This window comes from Lithobates pipiens, unplaced genomic scaffold (assembly GCF_037356315.1).
Source record: "Lithobates pipiens isolate NorthernLeopardFrog02 unplaced genomic scaffold, aLitPip1_a1.2 Scaffold_8, whole genome shotgun sequence".
Taxonomy (NCBI): Eukaryota; Metazoa; Chordata; class Amphibia; order Anura; family Ranidae; genus Lithobates; species Lithobates pipiens.
Genome location: NW_027507903.1, coordinates 158,106,982 through 158,134,019, shown reverse-complemented (window position 1 = coordinate 158,134,019; position 27,038 = coordinate 158,106,982). Strand labels below are relative to the sequence as shown.

General features: G+C 44.1%; 1 protein-coding gene across 3 annotated transcripts in view; it reads left to right on the top strand.

Annotated features, from left to right (window-relative positions):
- SEPHS1 (selenophosphate synthetase 1) overlaps positions 1-27,038 on the top strand; it is a 94,848-nt gene that overhangs the window by 52,765 nt on the left and 15,045 nt on the right. For all 3 annotated transcript variants that reach the window (XM_077472473.1, XM_077472472.1, XM_077472474.1), the window contains exons 5-6: positions 15,234-15,388; positions 25,733-25,823. In XM_077472473.1, coding sequence (XP_077328599.1) covers positions 15,234-15,388; positions 25,733-25,823 — 246 coding nt within the window. The remainder of the gene's footprint in view (positions 1-15,233; positions 15,389-25,732; positions 25,824-27,038) is intronic.

Here is a 27,038-nt window from a genome sequence, read left to right as displayed (position 1 = left end):
AGATTCTGTAAAACAATAACCATGTATAAGAAACAAAAATATTAAAACCATATATAATCAAATAATTGCACATCTTTGTTTTTGAATATTTTAGTTTTTTATATGTGGTTATTTTCTAGAATCTACAACTATTTCTGTCCATCAGAAACCCCTAATGAAGACTCTGAGTTAAAACGCGTAAGGGTCACCATTGGGCTCTGTCCATAACAGCCCTGTCACAACGGTCCTTGTGACAGATTTATAGTAACAATGTTATATCCTTTCTTTCTATAGTTCCTTTTCTTTTTTTGATGTTTTAACCATGTTTTAATAAAATCTTTGGAATTTTTATATTGTTTACTGGTGCCTCAAAGTCCCTCCCATGCTTGTATCTGTAAGTCAATCAAGCATTCTTGAGGTTTTACTCCTGTCTGTTCACGGTTCACAAACCCAAAGGTGGTATTCCCCATTTGTGTTTCAAATCTCTGAATATGGGGTCAGAAATTCTTAATGGAATCGACTAAATCTGACAACACCTCCGTTCACTTTCCTGGCTTCTGTGGACACCAAAAGTGCTTGCCTACATTTCCCAATTTTTCCAGTGCATCAGTGATTCAGAAGCTTTGTTGTGGGACCTCTGAAATACCAGTTTGTGGCTCTGTCCTTTTGGACTATCAACTGCACCTAAAGTATTCACCCATTACTAGTGCTGCTGCAACCTTGGAACATCCCAGTTGGGGGTTACTTAGACCAGTGTTTCTCAACCAAGATGTCTGTGTTCTCCCTGGGGTGCTGTGAGGATTGGACCCAGTTTGCCCTGGCTCAACATCATGGGTTTCTATGATGCAGGCCAGCCACCAGCACAAAAACGACCAACAATGCTCTAAGGCAGAACACACGTCATTTATTTCTATGGTGCTACTAGTTAACCCACCCGCACCATGGCATCTCATTATGCTGATGCAGGGCAGGTGGCATGCTGGACCATTCCCAGCATTCGGGAGAGGATGAAAGTATTTCCTGCAAACCTGCTTCATCTCCTACCCTCTCCCCTGCTGCTGGAGCCAAAATGTAGGGCTGTGATGTGAAGAGGGAACTGTGTGATGAGGACCTTTGATGTGGTAGGGGGGCTTCTGATTTAAAGTTAATGTCATTCCCCTTGTGGCGCGTCAACCTATTCTGGTTGACACTTTTGCTGGAGCCAGATTCTCTTCTGAGTGACCTCGCTAACTTCATGCGACACAACAGTGGCACAGCTTTGGCAGCTATCCTGTGAGACCTGCTGAGGGCTTATTATCAGGGAAATAACTGGGGTCAAAAGCAGGTCTACGGAGTGGGAAGATACTATAAGGCCGCGTGCACACGCGGGGACTGTTCGCTCAACTTTGTCCGCTGAACAGTGTTTCGGCGGACAGTCCGCTCGTGTGTGGGCTTTCAGCGGACAGTTTCAGCGGACAGTCTGCTGAACAAAGTTTTTCGGAAATTCCGAAAAACTGTCCGCTGAAACTTTGTTTCAGCGAACAGTCCCCTCGTGTGTAGGCTTGTTTGTCAAACTAAGTTCCGCGCATGCTCAGAAAGGATTTACACGCCGAAGTTTGCATTGCAGTGTATAGGACGTCGTTTTCTAGTCCCGTCGTACGCGCCATTCACGTCATCGCGCACGGTTTCAGCGGACTGTTCGTTCGTCGTGTGTGTGGCCAAGTCCGTCCATGCTAATTTTGAGCGGACTGTCCGCTGAAACTGTTTGACGGACAAAGTTGAGCGAACAGTCCCCGCGTGTGTACGTGGCCTTGGTGGTGAATTGCAGCATAGAGAAACTGATCTGGTGGCAAACCTGACTCCCCCCTGCCCACAAACTATGGCTAGAAACCCAGGCCCCATACAACTCTGTAGTACTGTCTGCTACCGAAAAGAAACGCTACTTTCTACAGCAAAACTATTTTGAGGAGGGAGAGAACACGGGCCATATGTTGAGTATGGTGGCTAGGACACAGCAAGAGATGACCTGTCAATGCAGTAAGGTTGAGTACTGGAGAATAATGTACATCCAGTGTGGATAAAGTTGCAACTGTTCATCAGCTCTTTGCTGCACTATACTATATACTTTCAAGACTACCTGTACATCATCTGACATATCAACCTGTTTAGATTGCTGCCCTTTTCCACAACCTGCTGCTGATGGCGTTGCAGGTCTTAATGCACCCATTATCAGAGGAGTTTACAGAAGCTCTAGCTAAGGCTCCTACCAATAAATCTGGTGTAGATGGCCTACCAGCTGAGGTCTACACCCGGTATGGGGCAACCCTCTTACCTATTCTTCTGAAAGCTATATATGAGATGGCGCAGACTGGTGTTCTACCAGACTCTGCAGGAAGCCATTGTGATCCCTAAGCCAGGCAAGGATACGCTTTTACCATATTCTTATCATCCTATATCTCTACTGAATACGGACGTTAAACTCTTAGCCCATATACTAGCTACCAGACTATCTAAAGTCATTGATAAATTAATTCACCCTGACCAGTCTGGGTTTATCCCCTCTAGATCTACTGCCCTTAATGATGGGCGCGGTTGTGTGCATCATCCCAGGCTCAGGTTTTCCATTGACAAGTAATATCTATGTTTTATACTAGGTTGCCTCAAGCTTCTGCATACTCTTTAAAGGGTGCCATGACTGAAAAAAAAGGTGGAGAAATGCTGTCACAGTAGCTTTTTGAGGAAACTGTTGGTGTGGGCTCTAATTGACAACCTGGCTAACTCATTTTAGAATATCTGGCTCTAGTCCTCGACACAGCTCAGGCCGGAGTGTTCGTTCCGCAGGAGAAACTTCAGATACCCTAGTGGTACACCGACCTGTTAGAACTCCTGGCAGAGGTCAGATTGTCAGCAAATTGATCCTTGGGACAGAACATCCTATCTGTTTCAGGGTCACTGGCTTTAATGGCATTACTGTTAAAGAGTACGTTCTGAGGGGTGGGGTATCTCTGATTCTGAAATTCCAATGTTGCTAAAAGCTAAAATTTTGAGGCTTACACTGCAGGAGTTTCTCTGCAGCTGGGTCTGGACCATGCATTTGTCTTTCAGCGAAATCAAGGGTCTGGTTTCTGTCCTTTTTTTCTGTTTTATTTCAGAGATCTCTAGCTTTTCACTCTATGATTAAGACCTTTGTATAGGAACTTTCCTGTCTGTTCCCTGTGAGCCTGTGGAGCTAAAATCTGGTTCTTTCGGCACTTCAGAAACGGCTCTTCGAGCCCATTGGAGACATTGATTCCTGTTCCCTCAGCCACAAAGTGGGATTTCTAGTAGTGTCCAATTGTGTTTGCTGAGTGTCTTAACTGTCAGTCTTATAATGCAAAGAACTCTCTCTTTTTCTTGTTTTGCATGGGGGCAAGATAGGGTTGAAGCCCAGAGAGGGACACAAGAAGTCTTTGACCTTCAGGATGTTCAAAACCAATCCAAATGAGGCATGGAGGGGCCCTTTGGTGTGTTACGCCCTGTAACACCATGTAAACGTCCAAAAGGGCGGCCTCGCAATTGTCAGTTAAAGCGACGCAGTGCCGAATTGCAAAAAGTCGTCTGGTCATAAGCCAGCAAAATGGTCCGGTCTGAAAGTGGTTAAATATCTCTATACAGTAGTAAATATAAATAACCAACTATATGGTTAGGGAGCAAAATATCTAATCCACTCTGAGAATAACAGACAGAAGAGATATACTGTATATACTATGTCTTCCTTCAAAAAAATTTAATTTTGTAATCGTTAGTGGGGTCAAACCGACATTCATTTTCAACCACAGTGAAAATTTGGAAATAATAGAAAACTTCTTGGTTAAAGGAATTTTCAGACAGTGTATGTGGTTTTCGCTCGGAAATTACATTCATTTTAAAAACGGAATGTTAAAGACAAGTGAAAATTTCAAACAAACAACATTCTTTCATTCAGCGAATGTACAAAGTGGGCAACATAAGGCTTGGTACACACCTATGCAATTTGCTTTTGATCTGTTTCTGCAAAGTGCTTTTTGCTGTGAGTTTTGAATTTTGCGCACGTGATTTTGCATTTGCGTTTTTGCATTTTTATTTTTATTTATTTTTTTGGCCAATTTGTTGGGCAGATAAAAAAAATGCAAATTGCTGCAAAAACACATTACATGCTTTTCCATTGAACTATATTGAACCAAAAAAATGCTGTTTTGCATATAAAAAAAAAAAAAGATGGTAGTCCCTGACACAGCGGCTGAAAAAAGCATAGATGTGAATGTGTCCCATAGGAAACCATGTATACGAACTGTAGTGCGTTTCTGCAAAAAGCACCAAAAAACACATAGGCGTAAACCAGGTCTAAGACGTTTAGTAACATAATGGGGTTAATAAAAAAAAAAAACTAAAATTAGCCCTTTTTATAGTACAGAAAAAAAACACATAATCACTATTGTAAGGGGTTCATTTTTTTTTTTACTGTAGAACTCTGAAAGTAATATTTACAGTAGCGATTTGCTCATCTTCTTCCTCTTCTTCCTCTTCTTCCTCTTCTTCCTCTTCTTCCTCTTCTTCCTCTTCTTCCTCTTCTTCCTCTTCTTCTTCTTCCTATAAAGGGCTCATTTTAGTTTTTTTTAACCCCGTTATGTTACTAGCCGATTAATCGATTATGAAAATAGTAATCGATTAATTTCATAATCGATTAGTTGTCTCAGCCCTAGAGACATTAGTTGTTTCAGCCCTAGATGTGAACAATCTCCAATGGCATGCATGTTCCTAGGGTTCTGCCTTCAGAAACTGTGTAGGCGATGAATGGGTCATCAAGCAGATTTGCTGCAGTGTATGAAACTAATGGTGTCAAAAAAAGTTGATTTTACATGTAACATGAAATGATCTGGATATTTTAATTGGGAAGTTTGCATACCTTTTTTTTAAATGTCTGTTCCATGGCACTCAGCTTTGTTTCAAAATCCAAAAGTCTTGTACTCCAAGTTTTGTAAGGTTTAAGCTTTTGTCATAAGATTTGTTCTATGCAAATTAAACTTAAAAGTACCGCTTTCTTAAATAAAGTAATAGTATATCTAAAGCCAAAACTTATTTATTTTTTATTTTTTTTTAAACTGTGTTCCACTAGCAGGATTTACTCTTTGTCCAGATGACTGTTGTCACTGGAACTGAAAGTATGACAGAATCTAAATTTCTCTAATGACACACATTCCTTCTCTTCTTGACCATAAGGGTTTTATAGTGCCACCTGCAGGAATAGGACATTAGGTAGAAAATAACACAGTTCTTCGACCTTGTGTTTAGGAGTAAGGACCTGGTTCCCTTCTGGGACCTGTGGTTCCATATTCCATTCCCCCTCCCCCTTTTTTCCTGGACTTTACTCCTGCAGAGAACTTCGATTAACAGCTGGGCTGAGCAACATGCTGACTAATCTAGAGTCAGTGGGACCCCGATTTGGCCATTGAGCGCATGCAGATTCTTGGCTACATGCTGCTTTGGCTGCAACAGCCCCGTCCTGGACCGAGGCGGTCAAACGCCTTGAGAGGACACGCATGACCAAGAGCCACCCTTTTGTGTCACTGTTACCCTGGCTGGCAGCCCCTCCCCAACTTCAGTGAAGAGGAGGAGCTGTCTTGCGGACCTTTACCCACATGCTCCCCTAGATTGAGAAGTAGATGCCCCTCCTCCCTCCCCGGACATGGTGTGGGGTGCAGGTACTTCGTGAAGTGGTCGGTCCTGCAAGGTCTCCTCCTTTCCTCTTGCCACTGATATTCCTCCTGTACTTCCTTGCAGAGAGCTTCCCTCCCACTCCCTCCCTGTCCCTGGATTGACGACTGGGTAGTCTGGGCTCCCCTCTTGTGCATCCCTGGGTGCTGGGGGGGGGCTTACTTTGTTGACCCTATGGGCATCCTATGCCGTGTGCCGTGGTTCCCTTTCTGAGGTCTGGGAGGCTGCATTGCAACCATGTGCATCCAGCATCTATTTTACTGGTTGTCCTGTGGCCATGTGTGAGTGGACAGGAAGACTGGCCATTTTAGGGTAGACTTCCCATAGACATGCATGGGAGCCTGTTATTGGAATGCATGGCAACCCTTTTTCTTGTAGCCAGTATGTTACCCCTCTGTGGAGGCCCTTCTGAAGAAGTGGACTTCACCTTCTGTGGTGGAACCTCCCATTTTGAGGTTAAAAGCAACCGTGGTACTGGTGGAGCAGTCTTCCTCCTTTTTAAGATCCTGTGGACCACAGGGCCGAGTTGGTTTAAATGCCGGACAGGTGTATGTGGAACTGGTGGACCAGTTTGTCCAAAGCCTGAAATATGTATGTGATGCATCCGTAGATGCTGCTCAGCTATTTTCCAAGCTCTTTGTCTTGGTGGTGGTGCTTCAAAGGGGTGCTTTTGTATCAAATTTTGGGCTGCTGACTAAAAAGACCTATGATCTATGCTTCCAGGGGGAACATATCTTCAGTGCTACATTAAATTGCATCATCAAGGACCTAATGGGTGGCACGAGTACCTGCCACCCACAAGCCAAGAAGGGGATAAACCACATCAAAAGTCTACGCCTTGCTTCACTGCCCATAACAGACCTTTTCGCTCCACTAGCTCCTCTGACAAGGGTTCCAAGTCCTCCAATGGGCGGTGCCTAACGCTCCTGGCTCCACCAAGCCCGATGGGGCTATTTATTACAGCAAAAAACACCGCCAAAAGAAAGCTCTATTTGTGGGGGAAAAAAGGCGCCAATTTTGTTTGGGTAAAGCGTTGGATTATGCATTGTCCGTTAACCTCCCTGGCTGTATGATTAGTTCTGGTTTTAGGTGCTGAAAGCGGTACAATTATTTTGCATGGAAATTTGGCGTTTTATATTGTAGTCCTGTAATTCTTAGGAATAACTCTCTTAAATCTGTTCAAACCAGAGTCTAGCAGACATCCCGGGTATGATAAAGTTTATAATATAATAAATAATAATAATAACAATTATTCAATAATGTAATCAAATCCTAAAAAACTGAAAAAGGGACACTTTCTGGTTGCTATGGACAATCTCCAAATTCCAGGCAGAAAAAACAGTATTTATAATATAAAAGTGCATGCAGGGCACTGCACAGACCACTAGGGACAAAGGGGCTGTGTAATTTTTTTTATATATACAGTACTGTAATCTGTAAGATTACAGTACTGTGTGTGTTTTGTGTGTTTTTTTACTTTTTTGAATTTGGCGCTGATCTACGCTCCCGTGCGCCGTAACGTCGCAGGGAACTGAGCTCGGTGGCATTCGTGCACTGTGTAAATCGAGCGTAGGACAGCTCGATCACACAGTGCGGAGGACATCACTGGATCCAGGGGACAAGCTAAGTAACTCTCCCTGTATCCTCCCTGTATCCAGCGATGCGATCCTGAGTTTGGCTCGGGGTTACCGCTCGTGGAACTAAAGTCCCAACCCAAGCCAGACTCGGGATCACCGCTAGGGAGGTTAAAGCAACGCAGTGCCGTATCACAAAAAATGGTCTGGTCATTGAGCAGCTAATTCAAGGCTGCTCTTTGCACAGAGCAGTCTTGATCCTCTTCTTTTTTTTGGGTCCCCCGCTAGAGGTATTGGCTCCCCCCCCCCTTTTCAAGTGCACTCTGTAGCCTCTCTCACATTCTGCGGTGGGCGGAACAGCACATTCCAGCTCTCTCTACTTTGTACATCCCAGGTGTCATAAATTGGCAAGTGGCTTTCCCTCAGTCGCCAGATGCTGATCAGGCGGAATGGTCCCTGCCCTTAGGTATGTTCCGTCAGATCTACCTACATTGGGGGACCCCAAGCACAATCATCTTGCATCAACAGGAAGGTACCTCGTTGTCCGTGGAATGCTGACATGGTGCAGCTGGTCACGGACACTCCCTGGCTGTTGTCTCTTTGGGAGTGCTTTCCTTCCCGGAGCCCTTTCTACCACCCAGGTTTACTGTGTCTGGCTTTGACGCCATGGCTATTGAAAGCCAGGGGGCATTGGGTTCACTGATTCCCACAATGTTGAAGGCACATCTTTCTTTCACACCACCAATTTTTATTGAAGGTTTTAAGCAATAAAAATCAATTGTTTACCTATGCGGGGGTTTAGTGTACATTCAAGCTTGTACATTCAAGAAAAGTATGACAAGATTTTGTACAACATAAGGTAGGCAATATGGTAGAAAGTCGACTACACAACCTTATGGTTGGAGCCACAGGTCTGAGCGAACAAGTCCAATGACCCAGGTGTGCACAAACAAAAAGAAATGAGAACAGGACAGGGACGCTAATTGCCAAGAGGGGGTAGAAAGGTCAGGTAATAGCCCATACACACGATCAGATAATCGTACAAAAAATACAGCTTTCAAAGCAATCGTACAATAATCTGATCATTAATACACAGCTTCGAGACCCAATCCCAACAATTCATGCAAAATGATCCTATAGGACAAATGTGAACATATTTCTCGCACGATACCAGATCCTACGATTTCTGTTTTAATCAGTACAGTTGTTGCTCAAAGACAAAATGTGAATACACTACAACACATTACATCTCCTCTATCGTACAAGAATTTAGTAAACCATTAATTTTCAATATGCGACTACCATGCAAAAAAAAAAAAATGATCATTCCTCTGATAATCTCATCATGTGTACCTCTTCTAAGGCTTCATGTACAATTACTTTGACCACCAGGCATGCGGGAAAATGCAAATCGTGCATCAGTTTTTTTTTTCGTTATTCTGCGGCCAGCGGTTCAAAACATTCCTATCCTCAACGTGATTCTTCCCCATTCAGAAGAGGGAGGTTAGGGGAGGTTGAACCTCCCCTAACTGCAGCAGCTCCAAAACATTCTTAAGACTGCTTTCACACCAAGCCACCCATAGCGTTTTGAATAATGCTGTGAGGTTTGGACCTGGAAGGTTTGGACTCTTCCTGTAGGTGTGACTGGGCGGGATTGAATGCTAATTGGGATGTATTCAATCCCACCCACCATCAGAGATATAAAGAAAGTTACATCATTTGCAGAGTCTGAAATACTACAAAGGGGTGTGTTTTAGGCTATAGCTGCTGCAAGAAGTGGCTGTGAAAGGGACACAGAGGGAAAAGGGCGATTCTATAGCAGGAGTGTCACATGATACAAAGCCACAATTATACCCAGAAGATCTGTAGACAAGAAAGCAACATGGTACAGAGGTATGGTTGTCTATGCTGGGATTGATCATTCAGTTTTGGTGAAAAGGAAGCTGGTGTGAGTCATGTAAAATACAGGCCATCTTTTCATTGACTATCAAGGTGGTCAGGTTGTCCTTCACTGCTGCAAATGAGTGCAAACGCCTATATGTGGACATTAACAAAAACTAGACTTGATTTTGGCCAGGTCCAGGAATGTGGACCAAGTAATCATCCACAATTGATACCCTTGTGATTACTTGGTCCACATTCCTACTGGTATATGCATTTACCCTCAGTGAGATTCTTCCTCAACTTTCCTCCACATTCCTACTGGTATATGCATTTACCCTCAGTGAGATTCTTCCTCAACTTTTTTGCAACATAGAGGAAGAACAGATTTCGGTGATCCTCATTGGCCTGGGAGAACTTGGTGCATGGACATACACAGATTCCTGGCAGATGAGCTTGATCTCCTGCCACAAGGCTGTGTCATCTTGCTTTTCTGTAACTGGCTTTAACGACATGGTCCTTGAAACCCAGATTATAAAAGATTGGGGGGGGGGGGGGGATTTCTAAATCTTTCCCACTTTACTCAAGGCGAGGAAAACTTACCTTTCGTTAGAAAATACCATTGCATCTGGAAAGCATACTTGGGTTGGTGGGAAACTAGGTACCTCAATCCCGGGGGGTAATATTCTATCCCTCCTATCCTAGTCTTCCTCCAGTCTGGCCTGGACCAGCATCTGATTCTTGGTAGCTTAAGGGGGCAAGTTTCTGCTTTATTCATTCTATTCTATTCCAGAAATATTTGACTTTGAACTCTTCGAGATCTTTTGTACAGGGAGTTGCTGATATCAATACCCCATTTCGATCCTCCCTCAGATCTGAAGCTAGTATTTATTTTTGGTCCTTCATTTGAAGCAGTTTAGGATATCTCATTGGGGGATCTTGCCAGTATGGTGACCTTATTGGTGGTCAGGCATATCTCTGAGTTGGTGTTTTTTTTTCTTGTATTTTCCTATCATGCATATAAACAAGATGGTCCTGAGACCCAGACCTTTCTTCTTTCCCAAGATGGACTCTTCCTTTCACCTCAGTGAGGAAATTATCCTCCCTGCCCCAAAGCATGGCAAGGAGATTTCACTTCACTTCCTTTTATGCGGCCAGAGCAGTTAAGGTCTACCTAGCCAGCCCATTTTTATTCAGAAAAATTGAGTCCTCCTTTTTGTCCTCCCTGAAATTCCCAAGAAAAGACATCCTGATTTCGCTTCCATCATTGCTAGGTGGCTCAAGCAGCTAATTTCAGCGTCTTATACCCGCAACTTAAGGGATCTTCCTTCCGCATTGGGTCCCCATTCTACCAGACTAGTTGGTGTTTCTAATGCCGCTTACACACGATCGGACTATCCGGCGGACTTTTTCTTCCCAAAAGATCGACGGACTTAGTAAGAAGTCTTGACTCAAAATTGTCCGCCGGACTGTGTGCTAGTCCGCCGAACTTTTCAAATGAACGGACTTGCCCACACACGTGAACGTGACTCCAGCTAGACGGGACTAACAAAGTCAATGTCGCCGTCTCCATTGGTGAGATTCACACCTCACCCCGTCACCTGGTATAGATTTAAAGGGGAACCTCTACGCCAAAAAAACGGAGTGGGGGTCCCCCAAAGTCCATACCAGACCCTTATCCGAGCATGCAGCCCGGCAGGTCAGGAAATGGGGTGGGGATGAGCAAGCCCCCCCCCCCCCCCGAACCGTACCAGGCCGCATGCCCTCAACATGGGGGGGATGGGTGCTTTGGGGAAGCGGGGGCCCCCCACCCCAGAGCACCTTGTCCCCATGTTGATGAGGACAAGGGCGTCTTCCCAACAACCCTGGCCGTTGGTTGTCTGGATCTGAGGGCGGGGGGCTTATCGGAATCCAGGAGCCCCCTTTAATAAGGGTGCCCCCAGATTCCGGCCCCCCACCCTATGTGAATGAGTATGGAGTACAATGTACCCCTCCCCATTCACCTGACGGAAAAAGTGTCAATAAAAAAAACACAACACAGGTTTTTAAAGTAGTTTCGTTTATTTAGACAGCTCCTGGGGTAATACCTTCTCAGTAATACTGGGCTGGTCTCCAGGCCTCTGCTGATGCAAGGTGCTTCAAGCCGTCATCTGGGTCTGTTGATCTTTGTTTTCTGTGTGCCTGTTTGCTGTGATGTTGCCCACCCCTACATTAATTGGGGCGTCTCCTGGTCTGACTACAAATCCTGTACTGTACGATTATGATAATAATTTTTATTTACCTGGTGTCAGTCCAGGCATCTGGCGCATCCGGACTTTGTTGCGATGAATCTGTGCCAGGACTGACATCCGTGACGTCGGCAGAAAGCGACCTTCAGCCTGCTCTCTGCTGAAAACGGGTCACAGGAGTGCAAAATGAACTTCACTCCTATGATCCACAGGAAAAATACTGCCAAACAAGCTTTGGCTGTACTTCTCCTTTAAATTATTGCCATTAAATTTTAATTTTACCTCTGCCATGAGTGGGGATGTGTAATTGGGGTTTATGTATGTGCATGTGTACAGTGCCTTGCAAAAGTATTCACCCCCCTTGGCATTTTTCGTGTGTTGTTGCCTCATAACCTTAATTAACATGGCTTGTTTGAGGATTTGCATCAATTTATTTACAGAACATGCCCACAACTTTGAAGATTTTTTTTTCTTCTATTATTGTGAAGCAAACAACAAATAGGACAGAATAACAGAAAAAGTCAATGTGCATAACTATTCACCCCCTAAAGCCAATGCTTTGTAGAGCCACCTTTTGCGGCTATCACAGCTTTAAGACCCCTTTCACACTGTAAAGCGCTTGAAAGAAGCCTCATCTGCAGTCCCAATGTGAAAGCCCAAGTGCCCTTAAGAGCCCTTTCACAATGTCAGCGCCCGAAAAATGCTCGTAAAGCGCCGCTTAAACAAGCAGCGCTTTACCAGCGTTTTTCGAGCGCTATTGGGGCGCTTTTAACCCCTGCTAGTGGCCAAATAAAGGGTTAAAAGCGCCCACAAAACGCTGCTGCCAATAGCGTTTTTCAGACGTTTAACAGGCGCTTCCCATTGATTTCAATGGGAAGGGGCGCTTTAGGAGCGTTGTATTCACCGCTCCAAAAGCGCTGCAAAGAAGCTGCTTGCAGGACTTTTTTTTGATGCCCTACCAGCGCAGCGCCTCAGTGTGAAAGCACTCGGGCTTTTACATTGGAATTGCAGTTGCAGCTTCTTTCAGGCGCTTTTTTTTAACGCTAAAGCGCCTGAAAAACACCCCAGTGTGAAAGGGATCTCGGTGTGAAAGCACTCGGGCTTTTACATTGGGATTGCAGTTGCGGCTTCTTTCAGGCGCTTTTTTTTAACGCTAAAGCGCATGAAAAACGCCTGAAAAAAGCCCCAGTGTGAAAGGGGTCTAAGTCGCTTTGGATAAGTCTCTCTGAGCTTGCCACATCTGACCACAGGGATTTTTGCCAATTCCTCCTTGCAAAACTGCTCCAGCTCCTTCAAGTTGGATGGTTTGAGCTTGTGAACAGCAGTGTTTAAAGCGGAGGTCCACCCTAAAGTGGACCTTCCGCTCATTGGAATCCTCCCCCCCTCCGGCACTACAATTGGCACCTTTGAGGGGGGAGGGGGGTGCAGGTACCTGTACAGTACAGGTATCTGCACCCACTTCCTGGATCGCTCTCTGCGGAAAGGGGCGTAGATTACGCCCCTTTCCGAAAGTCCCCCGCTGCCTGCTGGGAAACACACAGATCCCAGAGGCAGCGGGTCCATCCTCATTGCGCAGCGCGACTCGCGCATGCGCAGTAGGGAACCGGGAAATGAAGCCGAAAGGCTCCACTTCCTGATTCCCATACCCAAGATGGCGGCGGCAGCACCCGAGAGAGACGATCGAGAGATCGGCTTTGGGTGCCGACATCGCGGGCGCGCTGGACAGGTAAGTGTCACTATTTTAAAAGTCAGCAGCTGCAGTATTTGTAGCTGCTGGCTTTTAAAAAAAAAAAAAAAAAAAACGCGGACTCCCGCTTTAAGTCTCACCACAGATTTTCTATTGGACTGAGGTCTGGGCTTTTACATGTTCCCCCTTTAATCCACTCAAGTGTTGCTTTAGAAGTGTGTTTGGGGTCATTGTCCTGCTGGAAGGTGAACCTCCATCCTAGCCTCAAATCACAGAGTGGTACAGGTGTTGCTCAGGAATATCCCTTTATTTAGCACTATCCAGATTTCCCTCAATTCTGACCAGTCCCAACTGTTAAAAAACATCCCCACAGCATGCTGCTGCCACCACCATGTTTCACTGGTGTTCTTTGGGTGAATCGATGTGTTGGGTTTGTGCCAGACATAGCGTTTTCTTTGATGACCAAAAAGTAAAATTTTTGTCTCATCAGACCAGAGCACCTTCCTCCATACATTTTGGGAGTCTCCCACATGCCTTTTGGCAAACTCAAAACTTGCCATTTTGTTTTTTTGCTGAAAGTAATGGCTTTCTTCTGGCCACTCTGCCATGAAGCCAAACTCTATGGAGCATACGGCTTATTGTTATCCTATGTACAGATACTCCAGTCTCTGCTGTGGAACTCTGCAGCTCCTACTTTTGCAAGGCACTGTATGTATGTTCAAGAGGATCCTTTTTTTGTTACTTTTTTTATATTGTTACAGGTTGCCTTTTTATATTACTGGTGGGGTTTTTTTTTTTTTTTGTCTAATACAGAGTGATAGTGATTTATCTTTACGGAGACCACGGGGGTCTCTGCCCTGTCAGTAGAGAAAGGCGATTGGGACAGAGCACCTCATCAGCTTCTGCACCCGGCATCTTTGCAGGAGTTTGGCAACTCTGACTTGCAAGTGCTCATAGGTGAGCACTCCTAGGTTCGGTCTAAGGAGGCCAAGAGTAATCTGCCATCCTGATTATGCATCCAGTGTTTCAAGGCTTGCTAAAGAGACGGGTAAGCTTGCGCACTATAGAGGTTGGTGTGTGGATTTATAGACACCCAGATCATTTCCACGTTACTCTAACAAGGCTGCAGAACACATGCAAAAAAATAAAACCTGTGCCCGGAGGATTGTTTTATTCTTTCAGTGCACTGCCTTGGCATTACCCATGGAAGGGTTAAAAGAGCCCAGGTTTCAGTCAGTATTGTTACTGATCAAATCCTACAGCCACTTCAAAGCAGTCTGCAGTTCCCTCCTGGAGAGTAGAGTGATTACAGTGATTCAGCTGATAAAAATAAAGCAGAACTCCAGGCAATGTTCCCCCCCCCCACTACCCATTTTGTTCTAGGGGAGCAGACGGCGGAGTTATACTTATCTGACCCTTTTGATCCTTCCTGCACAAGACTAGTCCGGTACCCCCATGCTCCAGTGGTCTTAAAAATGGGCTATTCCTGATGTCTGCACACTCAGAGCACATGTCATAGACCGAAACAGCCCAACACTGGACCATGGGTGGAGGGGGCATGGTTTTTCGGAGGATTGGCTGATAAGGTGAGTATGAACTGTGTGCTCACCCCTAGAAAAAAGCAGTTGACCCATGCAATGTGGGCATGGCCCCACTGCATGGGGAAAAAAACTTTTTGCACAGATTTGGCCATTTTAATGTTTCTCAGTAAATTGTAAAAAGGTAACAAAACACATCAGCAGTACTGTGTCATGTTCTCTGGATCTCACGACACAAACGTTATATTACACTGCATACACCAAACTGTACATTGCTATGTAATCCATGTTGTGTATGAAAAGGGCATACTTTGGCTTCATTGTATATCCCTGTCTTTTCCAACACCCTCCCATTCACCTTATGTTAGATTTCTTTCAGTATCACGATCTACAAATTCCTGCTGCTTTTATACAAATTTTCTAGCAGTAATACAGTGGATGTAAAGCACAGTAGAAGTTTAACCGCTGCTGTGTCTTATTGCTGCTGTTGTGCAGTATTCATGGACATAACACAAGATTATCAATAAGCATCCACTTGTTTTAGTTTGCATTGAAAACTGTAAACCCTTATTTTTATCATAGCATATTTTGGTTTGAACATAGTTTTCTTAATCTGTGATGTGTTTTACTCTAGGAAAGAGACAAGGTGATGCCTCTCATTATCCAGGGCTTTAAGGATGCTGCCGAAGAAGCCGGAACGTCTGTAACTGGAGGTCAGACCGTGCTGAATCCTTGGGTAGTTCTGGGAGGAGTGGCTACAACGGTTTGCCAGCCTAATGAATTCATTATGTAAGTTGATACCTGAATTTATTATAGAATAAAATCTACACCAAGATTTGTCACTTCACTGTAAAACTAAATAGATTCTTCCTTTTATGGATATAGGTCTTTATAATATTAATTGTGGGGTGTGATCCAATAGTAGTTACTGTGCAAAATGCAGTAACTCTTGATGAGCAATTATACATTGTCTTTAAAATGTAAGTTCACCTTTACAGAAAATCTGGACACCCTCCCCATCCCACCTAATTCCACTGTACCAGATACACCGGTCTGGGGATTTGAAATCCCGACTGCTTTCTCTCCTCTCCTTGCAGTGTTAAAGGTACAGGCTAGATGGCTTCCCATTGGTCAGTACCGTCCATGGTGTTGACCAATAAGAATGCTTGTAATCCATACTGGTTTAGCAATGCGGACACGAAATTAGGAAGTCCAGGATTTTCTTTTTTTTTTTCTTTTAGGAATCGTATTTACCTTGTTGGATGCAGCATCGGACCAATGCTGCATCTGTCCCCGGTGCCTCTACACTGAGAACCGAGCGATCAAACACCACTGATGTAGATTCAATCACAGCTCTCTCTGCTTTGCTCCCTCCTCACTCTTTGGAGTGCTGGGCTGTGGAGGGGATGGGGGCGGCTGGCTCAGGCTCTTAGCTGCTCACTGATGGCCTGAGCCAGGTGACTGTCCCGGGACCTGGCGGACTCCATGGTCGTGATGACGTGCCTGGACTCACAGCGGTGACGTCAGCAGAGTGTGGACTTCAGCCCACTTTCTGCTGAAAACAGGTCACAAGAGTACAAATGAACTGTACTTCTGTGATCCACAGGAGAAGTACAGCCAAACAAACTTTGGCTGGACTTTTAAGCCATTGGGGTTTCAAACCCCTGACCTGTACAGTGGGGGATTACGGCAGTCTGGTACAGCGGGACCAGGTGGGATGGGGAGGGTGTCAAGTTCACCTTACAGATTTTCTGTAAAAGTGAACTTACACTTTAAGCCAATGGGGGGAAAAAAAGCAGAAACCGTCTTTTTCTCTTTTGGTCCTTGCCTTGCTTCAGAAGCTCAATATAAACAAATGGACTTCCTTATTTCTAAGCATGTTAACACACACGCGGTAATGCAATATAGCGGCCTGGTCAGGACTGAAAAGTGCCCTGGCGTTTTGTGTCTGTGGCAACACAAGGATGTGCTATCTCATACTGCCCTGTTGTCTGCATTGCCAGCGGGCTGAAATGTGTCCAGGGATAATGACACTGAATGTTGTAGTGTTCCCACCCCCTGTCCTACATCAATTTTGAGAAGAGTCCTAGATTACAAAATTCTTTAGAAATGCAGGATATTTTGGACACTGTAAATCTGCTACTTTGTAACTGGCCATGTTAAACTTTGAATAACATGTTTCCTTTTCTAAAAATACTTAGACCTTTTATATTTTTACTTTATAGTAATGTTGCATATAAAAATGTTGATATAAATTGTGTAACATGCCTATGTAGTAGGTAAACTAAAATTGCTTGACTGTCTCTTTAGCACGCACAGTGCCCGCCAGCAGATGGCGTGCTAACGCAACAGAACTCCTTCTAGTAATTAGTTTAAAGTTTTGTCCTTGGTGTTTTCAAACTTTGATTTCCTTATCTGAAAGACATATGTTCAAGGAAGATGTTTGTGAAATGCAGGCTTAAAGAGGAGTTCCACTGGTTGTTAAGTTTATTAAAAGTCAGCAGCTACAAAAATTATAGCTGCTGAATTTTAATAAACAGACACTCACCTGTTCCATGTGCCAGCGATGCGGCCGCCCGATGCCTCTCTGTGACACTGGCATTGTAAGTGTGGGTGCCCAGCTGTGACAGCTTGCGGCTTCACAGCCACGTGTGCACTGCACATGTGCGAGTCACGCTGCTCTCTCTCCGTGGCCAGGCAATATTCTGGGACCTGTGACTTTATATTTTCACATTTAACTAAATGTTAAATGTTAAAATCTGAGGTGTTCTGTCACATTAGCAACCATGTAACGTCAGCAGGTTTGCTGCTGCTTTTAAAATTTAACATCTAAACAGTCCGTCAAATTTACAAATACTGTATTTAAGCATATAAGCTCCGTTTTGTGTTGAAACTAACTGAAATCTAAAACTCCGGTGGGTTTAACAAGATGTCCGCTTGCCCCCTGTTGAGTGTGGGGTGTAGCAATATGGCGGCGACGAAACGTCACTTCCTAACGAGACTGTGGCCGCCGCCAGGTGTACCAAGATGGCCACCACTCTGGAGCTAGGCCGAAGCCGCGGCCTTTCCAAAGTCACGCAATCCGCGGATCGGGTGGTCTGCTGATCCGAACAAGGTGACCCGTTCAGATTACGGTTCGGTGGCAATCCGTTGCACCCTTGCTATTATTCCTTACTGGTTTATACTTCATCTTCAGGTGAATGGACACTGCCATGCAGGAAGTACTTCAGTTTTTTACCAGTGTCTGCAAGGTGGATGGGCACGTTTGTTTGAGCTCTCTCAAGCTCCAGGTCTGGAGTCCCAGCACGGTTCATAAATTAATCAAGGGATTGACCGATCAGATCTATGTGAAACAGGCTTATGTGCTTAGATAAATGGTATCCAAGCCTCGCAAGGAAGACACAAGGATCCTGTGAGGTTTTGCCTGTAATGCAACCTCCAGGGGCTGGACCCCTAAGCCCTTGTACACACGGTCGGAGAATCCGTCGGAATGTGTCCTATTGGACCGTGTCGTCGGATAATCCGACTGTGTGTGGTATGCATCGAACTAATTCTGTCGGAATATCCGTCGGACCCAATTTTCCAACATGTTGGAAATATTTCCCGCCCAACTGGGCCGATCGGACATACTACGATCATGTGTAGAGAATTTTGATCGGACCAAGTGCCACGCATGCTCACATCAAATTCCTACATCAAAGCTATTGGCTACTAGCCTAAATGTAGTCCCATCGTAACGAAATTACGTCATCACGTTCTGAAAGATCGGATTTTTCGCCAACTTTGTCCGACCGTGTGTATGCAACAGTTTCGGACAAGATCCGACGGACAAAATCCGACGGATTTGGTTGTGGAAATCTCCGACCGTGTGTACAGGGGCTAAGTCTCCTAATTTGTAGCGGGAATAGGTTGAGGAAGGGGAAGAGCTAGATGCTGAGGGGAAGGCCTTGCAGATGAGTCTGCCTTTGAGGAATCTGGGCCAGAAGATGTCCAGTTGGTATCAGTCATAGAGGCTTTTGATCCAGACTCTTATTGAGATTGTTCGTTCTGCCTTTAAGTTACTTCATGCAGAGGTTTCTGAGCCTCCCTTGTCTTCTTTGGGGTCCCTGACACAGGCTTTCTCCTTGCACCCGCTGTTGGAACAGGCGGTGTATGCTGATTGGGAACATCCTGACAGGATTTTCATTCCTCTTAAGAGGTTTTCCCTTTTTTATACCCCATAGAGGAAAAGTTTAAGAAATGGAGCATGCCAGACTTAGATGCGGTAGTCTCTTCCTTTAAACAAAAACATACCTTGTCCAGTGGATAAGGCACAGGGCTTGAAAGTCCCTTTTGATAAGAAACGGGAGTCCTTCCTTTTATTTGGGCAGTTCAGCTATTCAGCCAGCTGTCGCAGCAATTGGAGTCTGCCAGTTCTTAAAGAATCAGGTCAGACGACCTGATAGGCCTAACCAGGAGGATGATTTTGCTTAAAATTGGGCAGATATTACTTGAGCTCTGGGTTTTGCTGTAGATGCCTTAAAGGATTCTACACAGCAAGTCTCTCGCCTGTCTATACACATGCGCACAATTGTGTGGCTTAAGAACTGGTCTGCCAAGCCTCCGTGTAAGAAGTTATTGGCAGGGTTCCCCTTCCAAGGGGAACGTTTGGTGATGATCTGGACAAGTAGATCCAAAAGATTGCCTGTGAAGAGAAGGACCAAGCATCCCTCGTATAAAAGCTCAGGGACTTCCTCGGGTACTTCATCGACAAGGCAGTTTCCGCCAACAACAGGGCGATAGCCAGGGGAAAGCCCCAGGGCCAGAAAAAAATAAACTGGGTCACGAAACCCGGCACCTGGGGGGGGTTGCGGGGAGGGGCCCCCACTTTATCGGGTGGCAGGAAGGCTGCTCCAATTTGGGGACATTTGGAGAACAGTGGTGCAGGACAAGTGGGTCGCCTCAACGGTGTACCGGAATTACAGAGGTTTCTTCCTCCCAGAGGTTTTAAAGATCCAATGTTCCTGCGGATCCTCCAAAAATAAATTAGTTTCAAGCACTAGAGCAGTTAGTACATCAGCGAGTGATCATACAGGTTTCGGTGTCTGAAAGGCACAGGGTTTTGTTCTAACCTGTTCACGGTTCTAAAACCAAATGGGGACATGAGGCCAATCTTGTACCTAAGGTCCCTGCACCAACATCTGTTAATCCATTCCTTCAGGATGTAGTCAGTCTGCTCGGTAGTAGCCTCGCACCAGATAGGAGACTTCTTAGCCTCCATCGAAATCAAGGATGCAAGTTTACTAGTACCTATCTTTCAGCCTCATCAGAGGTTCCTGCAATTTGCAGTAGAGGATTGTCCTTACCAGTTTGTGGCACTGCCCTTCGGGCTTGCCATAGCACCTCAGGTGTTTACAAAGATCCTAGCACCTGTACTGGGTCTTTTAAGGGCTGGGTCATAAATACTGAAAAGTCAGCCTCGAGACCAGCTCAGTCTCCAGTATCTAGGTCTGATCCTGGATACAGTGAAGGCAAAGATATTTCTGGCTCCCATAAAGATCTGTGCCCTGAAGGATCAGGTGCATCAGATAAGGGGCACCAGGCAACCCTCCATTCGGCACTGTATGAGTCTTCTGAGAAAGATGGTATCCTCCTTCGAGGTAGTTCCCTACACTCAATTCCATTCCAGGCCTATACAACAAGACATCTTGTCGGCTTGGAACAAGAGAGCACTAGCCCTGGATTACCCCATGCCCTCATCTCCCCAGGCACGCTTAAGCCTAAGCTAGTGGTTGCATGATCAGAACCTGCAAAAGGGAAGAGCCTTCCGGTGTCTTGAAGAGTACTGACCAGATGCCAGTCTCTTAGGCTGCGGAGCAACCAGGGAGGGGCTCACAGCTCAGGTGAGATGGTCAAACTCAGAGCAGAGCTTGCCCATCAACATCCTGGTTTCACGGGCGGTACATCTGGCCCTACGGTCCTGGACGGTGGGGGTTCAAGACTGCCCCATCAGGGTTCAGTCCGACAATGCCACTGCAGTATACCAACCACCAGGGTGGTACCTGGAGCCAACTCGGGAGGAGGTGAACCACATATTAACCTGGGCAAAGGACCATGTGCCAGTTCTAACGGCGGCCCATATCTCAGGAGTAGAGAACTGGAAGGCAGATTATCTCAGCTGCCATCAGATCTGCCTGGGGCAATGGTCCCTACACCCGAAAGGTTTTCAGGGAAATATGCCAGCGTGGGGATGTCCAGAGGTCGATCTATTGGTATCCAGGTTCAACAACAAGCTACATCAGTTTGTGTCCCGAATAAAGGGATCCCCTCGCAATCGGAGCAGATGCCCTAGTAGCTCCATGGAACCAGTTCTCCCTGGTTTATGCTTTCCCCCGATCCCTCGCTTTCCACATTTGTTGCACAGGATTCAGAGAGAAAGAGTTCCAGTCATCCTGGTGGCACCAGCCTGGCCCAGAAGGCCCTGGTTTTCCCAGGGATCGTGAGATTGGCAATAGATGGGCCATGGACGCTCCCGGTCTGCTGTCTCAAGGTCCTATATTCCACCACAATTTAAGTCTCTAAATTTGATGGCATGTCTATTGACGCTAGGGTGTTAAAGGATCGTGGCATCTTGGGACCGGTGGTGTCTACCCTAGTGAATTTCAGAAAAACGGTCACTAGGAAGATCTATTATAAGGTCTGGAAGACTTATATTGCTTGGTGGAAAGCCAGAAAATGGCATCCTTGGAAATACGTGTTAGGGAGAATTCTCTCTTTTCTACAGTCAGCTGTGGAAATCAGATTGGCTTTGAGTACAATTAGGGGTCAGATTTCAGCCTTGTGCGTATTCTTCCAAAGTCCCTTAGCCTCCCATTCACTGATCTGAACCTTTATGCAGGGGGTAACTAGTTTGCTTCCCCCCATTAGAACATCTATGTGTCCTTGGGACCTAAACACGGTTCTGCCTGTGTTACAGAGACAACCGTTTGAGCCTATCAAGGAAATTCCATTAGTCTTGCTGTCACGCAAACTAGCCTTCTTTTTTCTCTTAGCCTAGTTTGGCTGAAGAGAAATGACTACACTCCTTGGATGTAGTGCAAGCAGTCAGAGTTTTTGTCTAGATCTGCGGACTCCTTTTTTGTTTTACCAGAAGGACGCAAGAAGGGGCAGGCAGCTTCCATTGCTAATTGGGCTTGCCAGTTGGTCATTCAGGCCTATGGTCTGAAACATAGGGCTCCTCCTTTTAGGGTAAGAGCTCATTCAGGGGTGTAGGAACCTCCTGGACTTTTCGCAATTGGGTATCTGTGGCTCAGATTTGTAAGGCTGCTACCTGGTATTCAGTGCATACATTCACAACATTTTATCAAGTTGATGTTCGAGCAGCCGAGGATTCAGCTTTCGGCCGCTGTGTACTGCGGGCTGCCGTATAGGTCTGATGTCTATTGTTTTGGCAGGGTGTCTCCCTCCCCTCAAGGCTATCACTCTGGGGCATCCCAGTAAGAAAAGACTATTCGCCTCACTCTGTGTCCCGTGATGTATGAAAAACAAAATAGGATTTTTTTTGTCATACTTGCCTGTAAAATCCTTTTTGAGGATTAAGTGCTTGCTACAAAACTGAAGTACTTTCTGTATGGGAGGGGTTATATAGGGGATCACGGTCTAAAGACATTTTGTCTACCAGTGTCCATTCACCTGGAGATTAGATATAATCCAGTAAGTAAGGAATAATAGCCTCACTCTGTGTCCCGTGATGTAAGCAAAGTATTTTACAGGTAAGTATAACAAAAAAGATCCTATTTTTTTTTTAAATGGCAGGCAGTCCAATTTGACATAAAACTGGTCTCGGCAGCGGATTTGCCGCAAGATCACTTTTATGGGCGGTGGAAGAGGTGCCCAAAAGCCCCCTCTCTGCTGCTTACCAGACACGTCGGGAGCGGGGGAAACTATATGATTGTTGTGATGGATGGGCAGAAAGCCGAGTGGGGGGTAAGATGCCCTTGGAGGACCGGAACAATGTCAAACGTCACTTCCAGCCTTAAAGATCTCTTTTTGTTTTTTTTATTGCTTTTAAGTCTAGATTTGAGATCTGAGTTCTTTTTGCCCCCATATCTCACATTAAAGAGTACCTGTCCTGTTCATTTCTCTTACAAGGGATGTTTACATTCCTTGTAATGGAAATAAAAGTGATCCAAAAAAAAATGTTGAAATTAAAAGGGAAATTAATAATAATAAAAAATATTATAAAACATTTTAAACCTCCAAGTCGCGCACATATATGTAAACGGTGTTCAAACCACACGTGACGTATCGCTGCGATCCTTGGAGCGAGAGCAATAATTCTAGTACTAGACCTCCTCTGTAACTAAACTGGTAACCTGTAGAAATTTGTAAATGTCGCCTATGGAAATTTTTATGTGCCAAAATTTGTCACCATTCCACAAGGGGGTGCAATTTTGAAACATGACATGTTGGGTATCAATTTACTTGCCGTAACATTGTCTTTCACAATATAGAAAAAAAATTAGGCTAACTTTACTGTTCTTTCTTATTTTTTTATTTAAAAAAGTGTATTTTTCCCAAACATATTGCGTTTGTAAGACCGTTGCGCAAATACGGTGTGACATAAAGTATTACAACAATCTCCATTTTATTCTCTAGGGTGTCTGAAGAAAATATATATAATGTTTGGGGCTGCTACGTAATTTTCGAGCAAAAATACGTGATTTTAACTTGTAAACGGCAACTGTCAAAAAAGTGTATCTAAGGTCAAAATTTAAAATCCTACATTCATTTCCACACTATATTTAAATTATTTCTAGCTTTTACCTACTAATCTGAACAGTCTTGACATTTGTAAGCTTACTTTATAAAGATCCCCAAACATATACTTTCTTGAATTCTGCGATGCATATTTCCTGTGCCCTGTGAGCGGGCATTGCTGTGTCACAGAATTCAAAGATCCTACATTCTGAACTACAGAGGTGCTGAGAGGAGTTTCAGGAGGCGGCATCAGTACAGGAACCACTGCTTGCAGGCAGCAAGTAACAGTGGGATATGTAGTCATTAGAGATTGAATCTAAACAGCAGATGAGAAGCTGCAAAGCGTCAAGGCAATCCAGGAAGTTGTAGAAAGAGATGGCTGGCAGGTAGGTTGAACTTGCAACATGAAAGGAGATTTTTCAAGCATGCTTATATAAAAAAGGAAAGAAAATAATTATATCCCCCCATCAAAACAGTCAGTGTTGATGGGGGATTAAAAAATGTATTAGTACCTCGTGCCAATTATTAAAATTATAAAAAAAAAAAAATGTAAATGCTGCTCCCCTAGCTAAGGTAGGTGATAATTTAAGTGACAATATATTTGGTGTGAGGGGGCGCTCATTTGAGGATCTTGGTCGCAAAATACTAGTGTATACATGAAATAGCTTGAGTGATGAAAATAGCTACTATAACAGTATTAAACTGTAATGCGACATATTGTGAAAATATATCTTCAATGTATATTAAACCTCTTAAAGTTCTTTTAAATAAACGTCTTCAATGTACCATCAAAGGTAAGTATCCGTCACCAACTGTGAATCATACACTCAAAGTTACTTCTTAAGTTGATTCTGCTTACCAGATGGACTAATTTTACTTAAAAAGGTCAAACAGTGCTTTTAGCAAAGTGTAAACTTGCTTAATAGTTGAGACTTGTTCTTGATATGAGTTCCTCCTCCGCAAGCCCATGAGTGAGATATATGAAAGAGGAACCAATAGCGTAATCTCATTTATTAAAACATAAGTAAAATACAAAGCAAAATTCCTGCTCACATGGATATATGTGCCCTAGCCCGGCTCTGAGGCTACTCGCGTGTCGGCTGAATCAATGGGGCCTCCAGGCTCATGCATATATGACCAAGACAGACTTGGGGGCTCATTTATAACAAAGAGCAAAACACTATATGCACTCTGTTATACACTGCTTTTCTGCACACACCACAGCCCATGCTATTTATAAAAATAGTGTGGGGCCTGTAGCAGCTGGAGCTTTAGATTAGTATTAAACGCAAAAACAAAAATGTAATATATTGCAGCTTACCAAGCCTTCGATGTGGTGCCTGCATTACTTTACTTGTACATGAATTTGTTTTTTCTTTATTTCACCTGGTGATCCCGCCAGTAAGACACTTCCTGTCTTAGGATGTCTGTATTCTGGGTGAAGCAGAATTGTCAGTCTGGATTGGGTGGGATGTTAGACTAGCCCATTTAGATTTACTTGACTAACAAATTGAAGCTAAGCTCCAGCTAACATTTTTTTAAGCAATTAGAACAAACATTTTTTTCCCCTTGGAATGAAGGTTTTACATAAACGCTGACAATTGTAAGCATCCCTGGTTTGTCTCAACCCTCTAACTGCTACTTTATCCGGACAGCTTAGTCTGTTAAAGAAGTTGAAAATACCAGACTTACTGGCTGGATCACCACGCAAAAAAATAAAGGAAAAAAAGCCTAAGGCCTCTTTCACACGAACGATCCATTCAGGTATGCCTGTCAGTTTTTTAGGATGCTCCATAGACCTCTATGGAGCATCGGATGTCAGCGGTGACATGTCCGCTGACATCCGGCCCGCTCCGATCAGAAAAAGTGTGACGGAGGAAAAACCTACTTTTCTATCTAAGGATCAGATCGGGTGGCGACGGACTCTGCGGTCCATCCTCATCCGATCCCCCATAGGGGAGAGCGGCGCTCTGACAGGTCCATCCCTGCACAGTGCAGAGATGGACCTGTCATCTTCCTGATCAGTGGGGATCGACGGAGCAATCCCCCGCTCAGCCAAGCTGGCCCCGTACACGGACACGCCCATGTGAAGGAGCCCTAAAAATGAAAACAAATGCAGCCATCATATCTAAGGTTGCAATTTTAATACATTTTTGTTTTGGTTTAATATAATAGCACTTTAAGCATAAAATATTCCTTCATTCTTGGCATACCAGAGCTGACAGAGCACATTTGTAAAGCACTTCGCTCCTGATTTTTAATTCTATAACTTTTTGCATTTGCAATCTTTTGTTTGGAAATAGATTTCTAGTAAGATTGATAGAGAATGTTTACCTTTTAACATGACCCACATCTTAAATATTTGATGGAAATAGCCATTTTGTGTATGCACAGGCCAGACAATGCTGTGCCGGGAGATGTACTTGTGCTGACAAAACCTTTGGGAACCCAAGTTGCAGTAGCAGTTCACCAGTGGCTGGATATTGTAAGTATACTACTGCATATTATAGAATAGTGTAAACTTTTTTTCACCAATTTTCTGTTACTTTAGTTTGATTAGCTATCATTCTTGTAATATTATGAATTGTCCATTGTAATACCCGTTTGTAGATTTACAACAAATGGTGCCCTATCCTTCTCCCTTTTTTATTATTCTTTATTTATGTTCTCATCTTAATCGTATCCAAGTGCTTCAAAAGGTAGTTGTGGCACTGTGCTTTTAACAAGTGGGCTTTATATCAAGCTGCACTTTGTTAATTGTTCTAAGGAGTTCCTGTTATTGACACATTAATTGTATCATCAGTTGAAATAAGTAGTTACTTGAATTTGTAGTCCTACAAATAAGAAAAGGGTTTTGCTGCTTAGATTTTCCTAGCTACTTTACAAACCTGGTTGGATTTGCTGTTGATTCTTAAAAACAGAATCTCAGAATCTCCCTTTTTAATACATAAATTTTAATTAAAAAATTTATTTTGTTCCTGATATAAAGACCATTCATTTCTGTACATCACTCAATGAAGCTTGTACCAATGGGAAATACAGAGTATTAAACTATCTGGCGAAAAAAGAAATTGCAAGCATCCTCTAAAAGGGCAACAGACATCTGCCATGGAAAATGAAAAATCACAGTGCATGTTCTGCTAATAGATAAAATGTGTCTTTCACAAGCACCTAAACAGGTAATAAGCTCAAAACTTTAGACTGAGTAAATGTGGGTACAAAAATAAATGGCTGGTTTAGGTCTGTCCTCGTGGCATTTCTGCAGTGCATTCATAAAGTATTCCGATCCCCTTCACTTTTTTCAATTTTTTATGTTACTGCCAGATACAGTTGTTTTAAATTTAATTTTTTTTCTCAATCTACACTCTGTATGCCATAATGACAAAGCGAAACAGAACTTTAGAAATGTCTGTGAATTTATTAAAAATAGAAAACTGAAATATCACATTGGCATAAGTATTGAGAACCTCTTCAACAACACTTGAAATTTTAGTTCTGGTGTCACCCATTTCAAAAGCTTTTGCAAACTCCAAGCAGGCTTTCATGTGTTTTGCGCTGAGGAGAGGCTTCCGTTCAGCCACTCTGCCATAAAGGTCAGATCGATGGAGGGCTGCAGCGACGGTTGTCCTTCTGGTACTTTGTCCCATCTCCACACAGGATCTCTGGAGCTCAGAGTGACCATCGGGCTCTTGGTCACCTT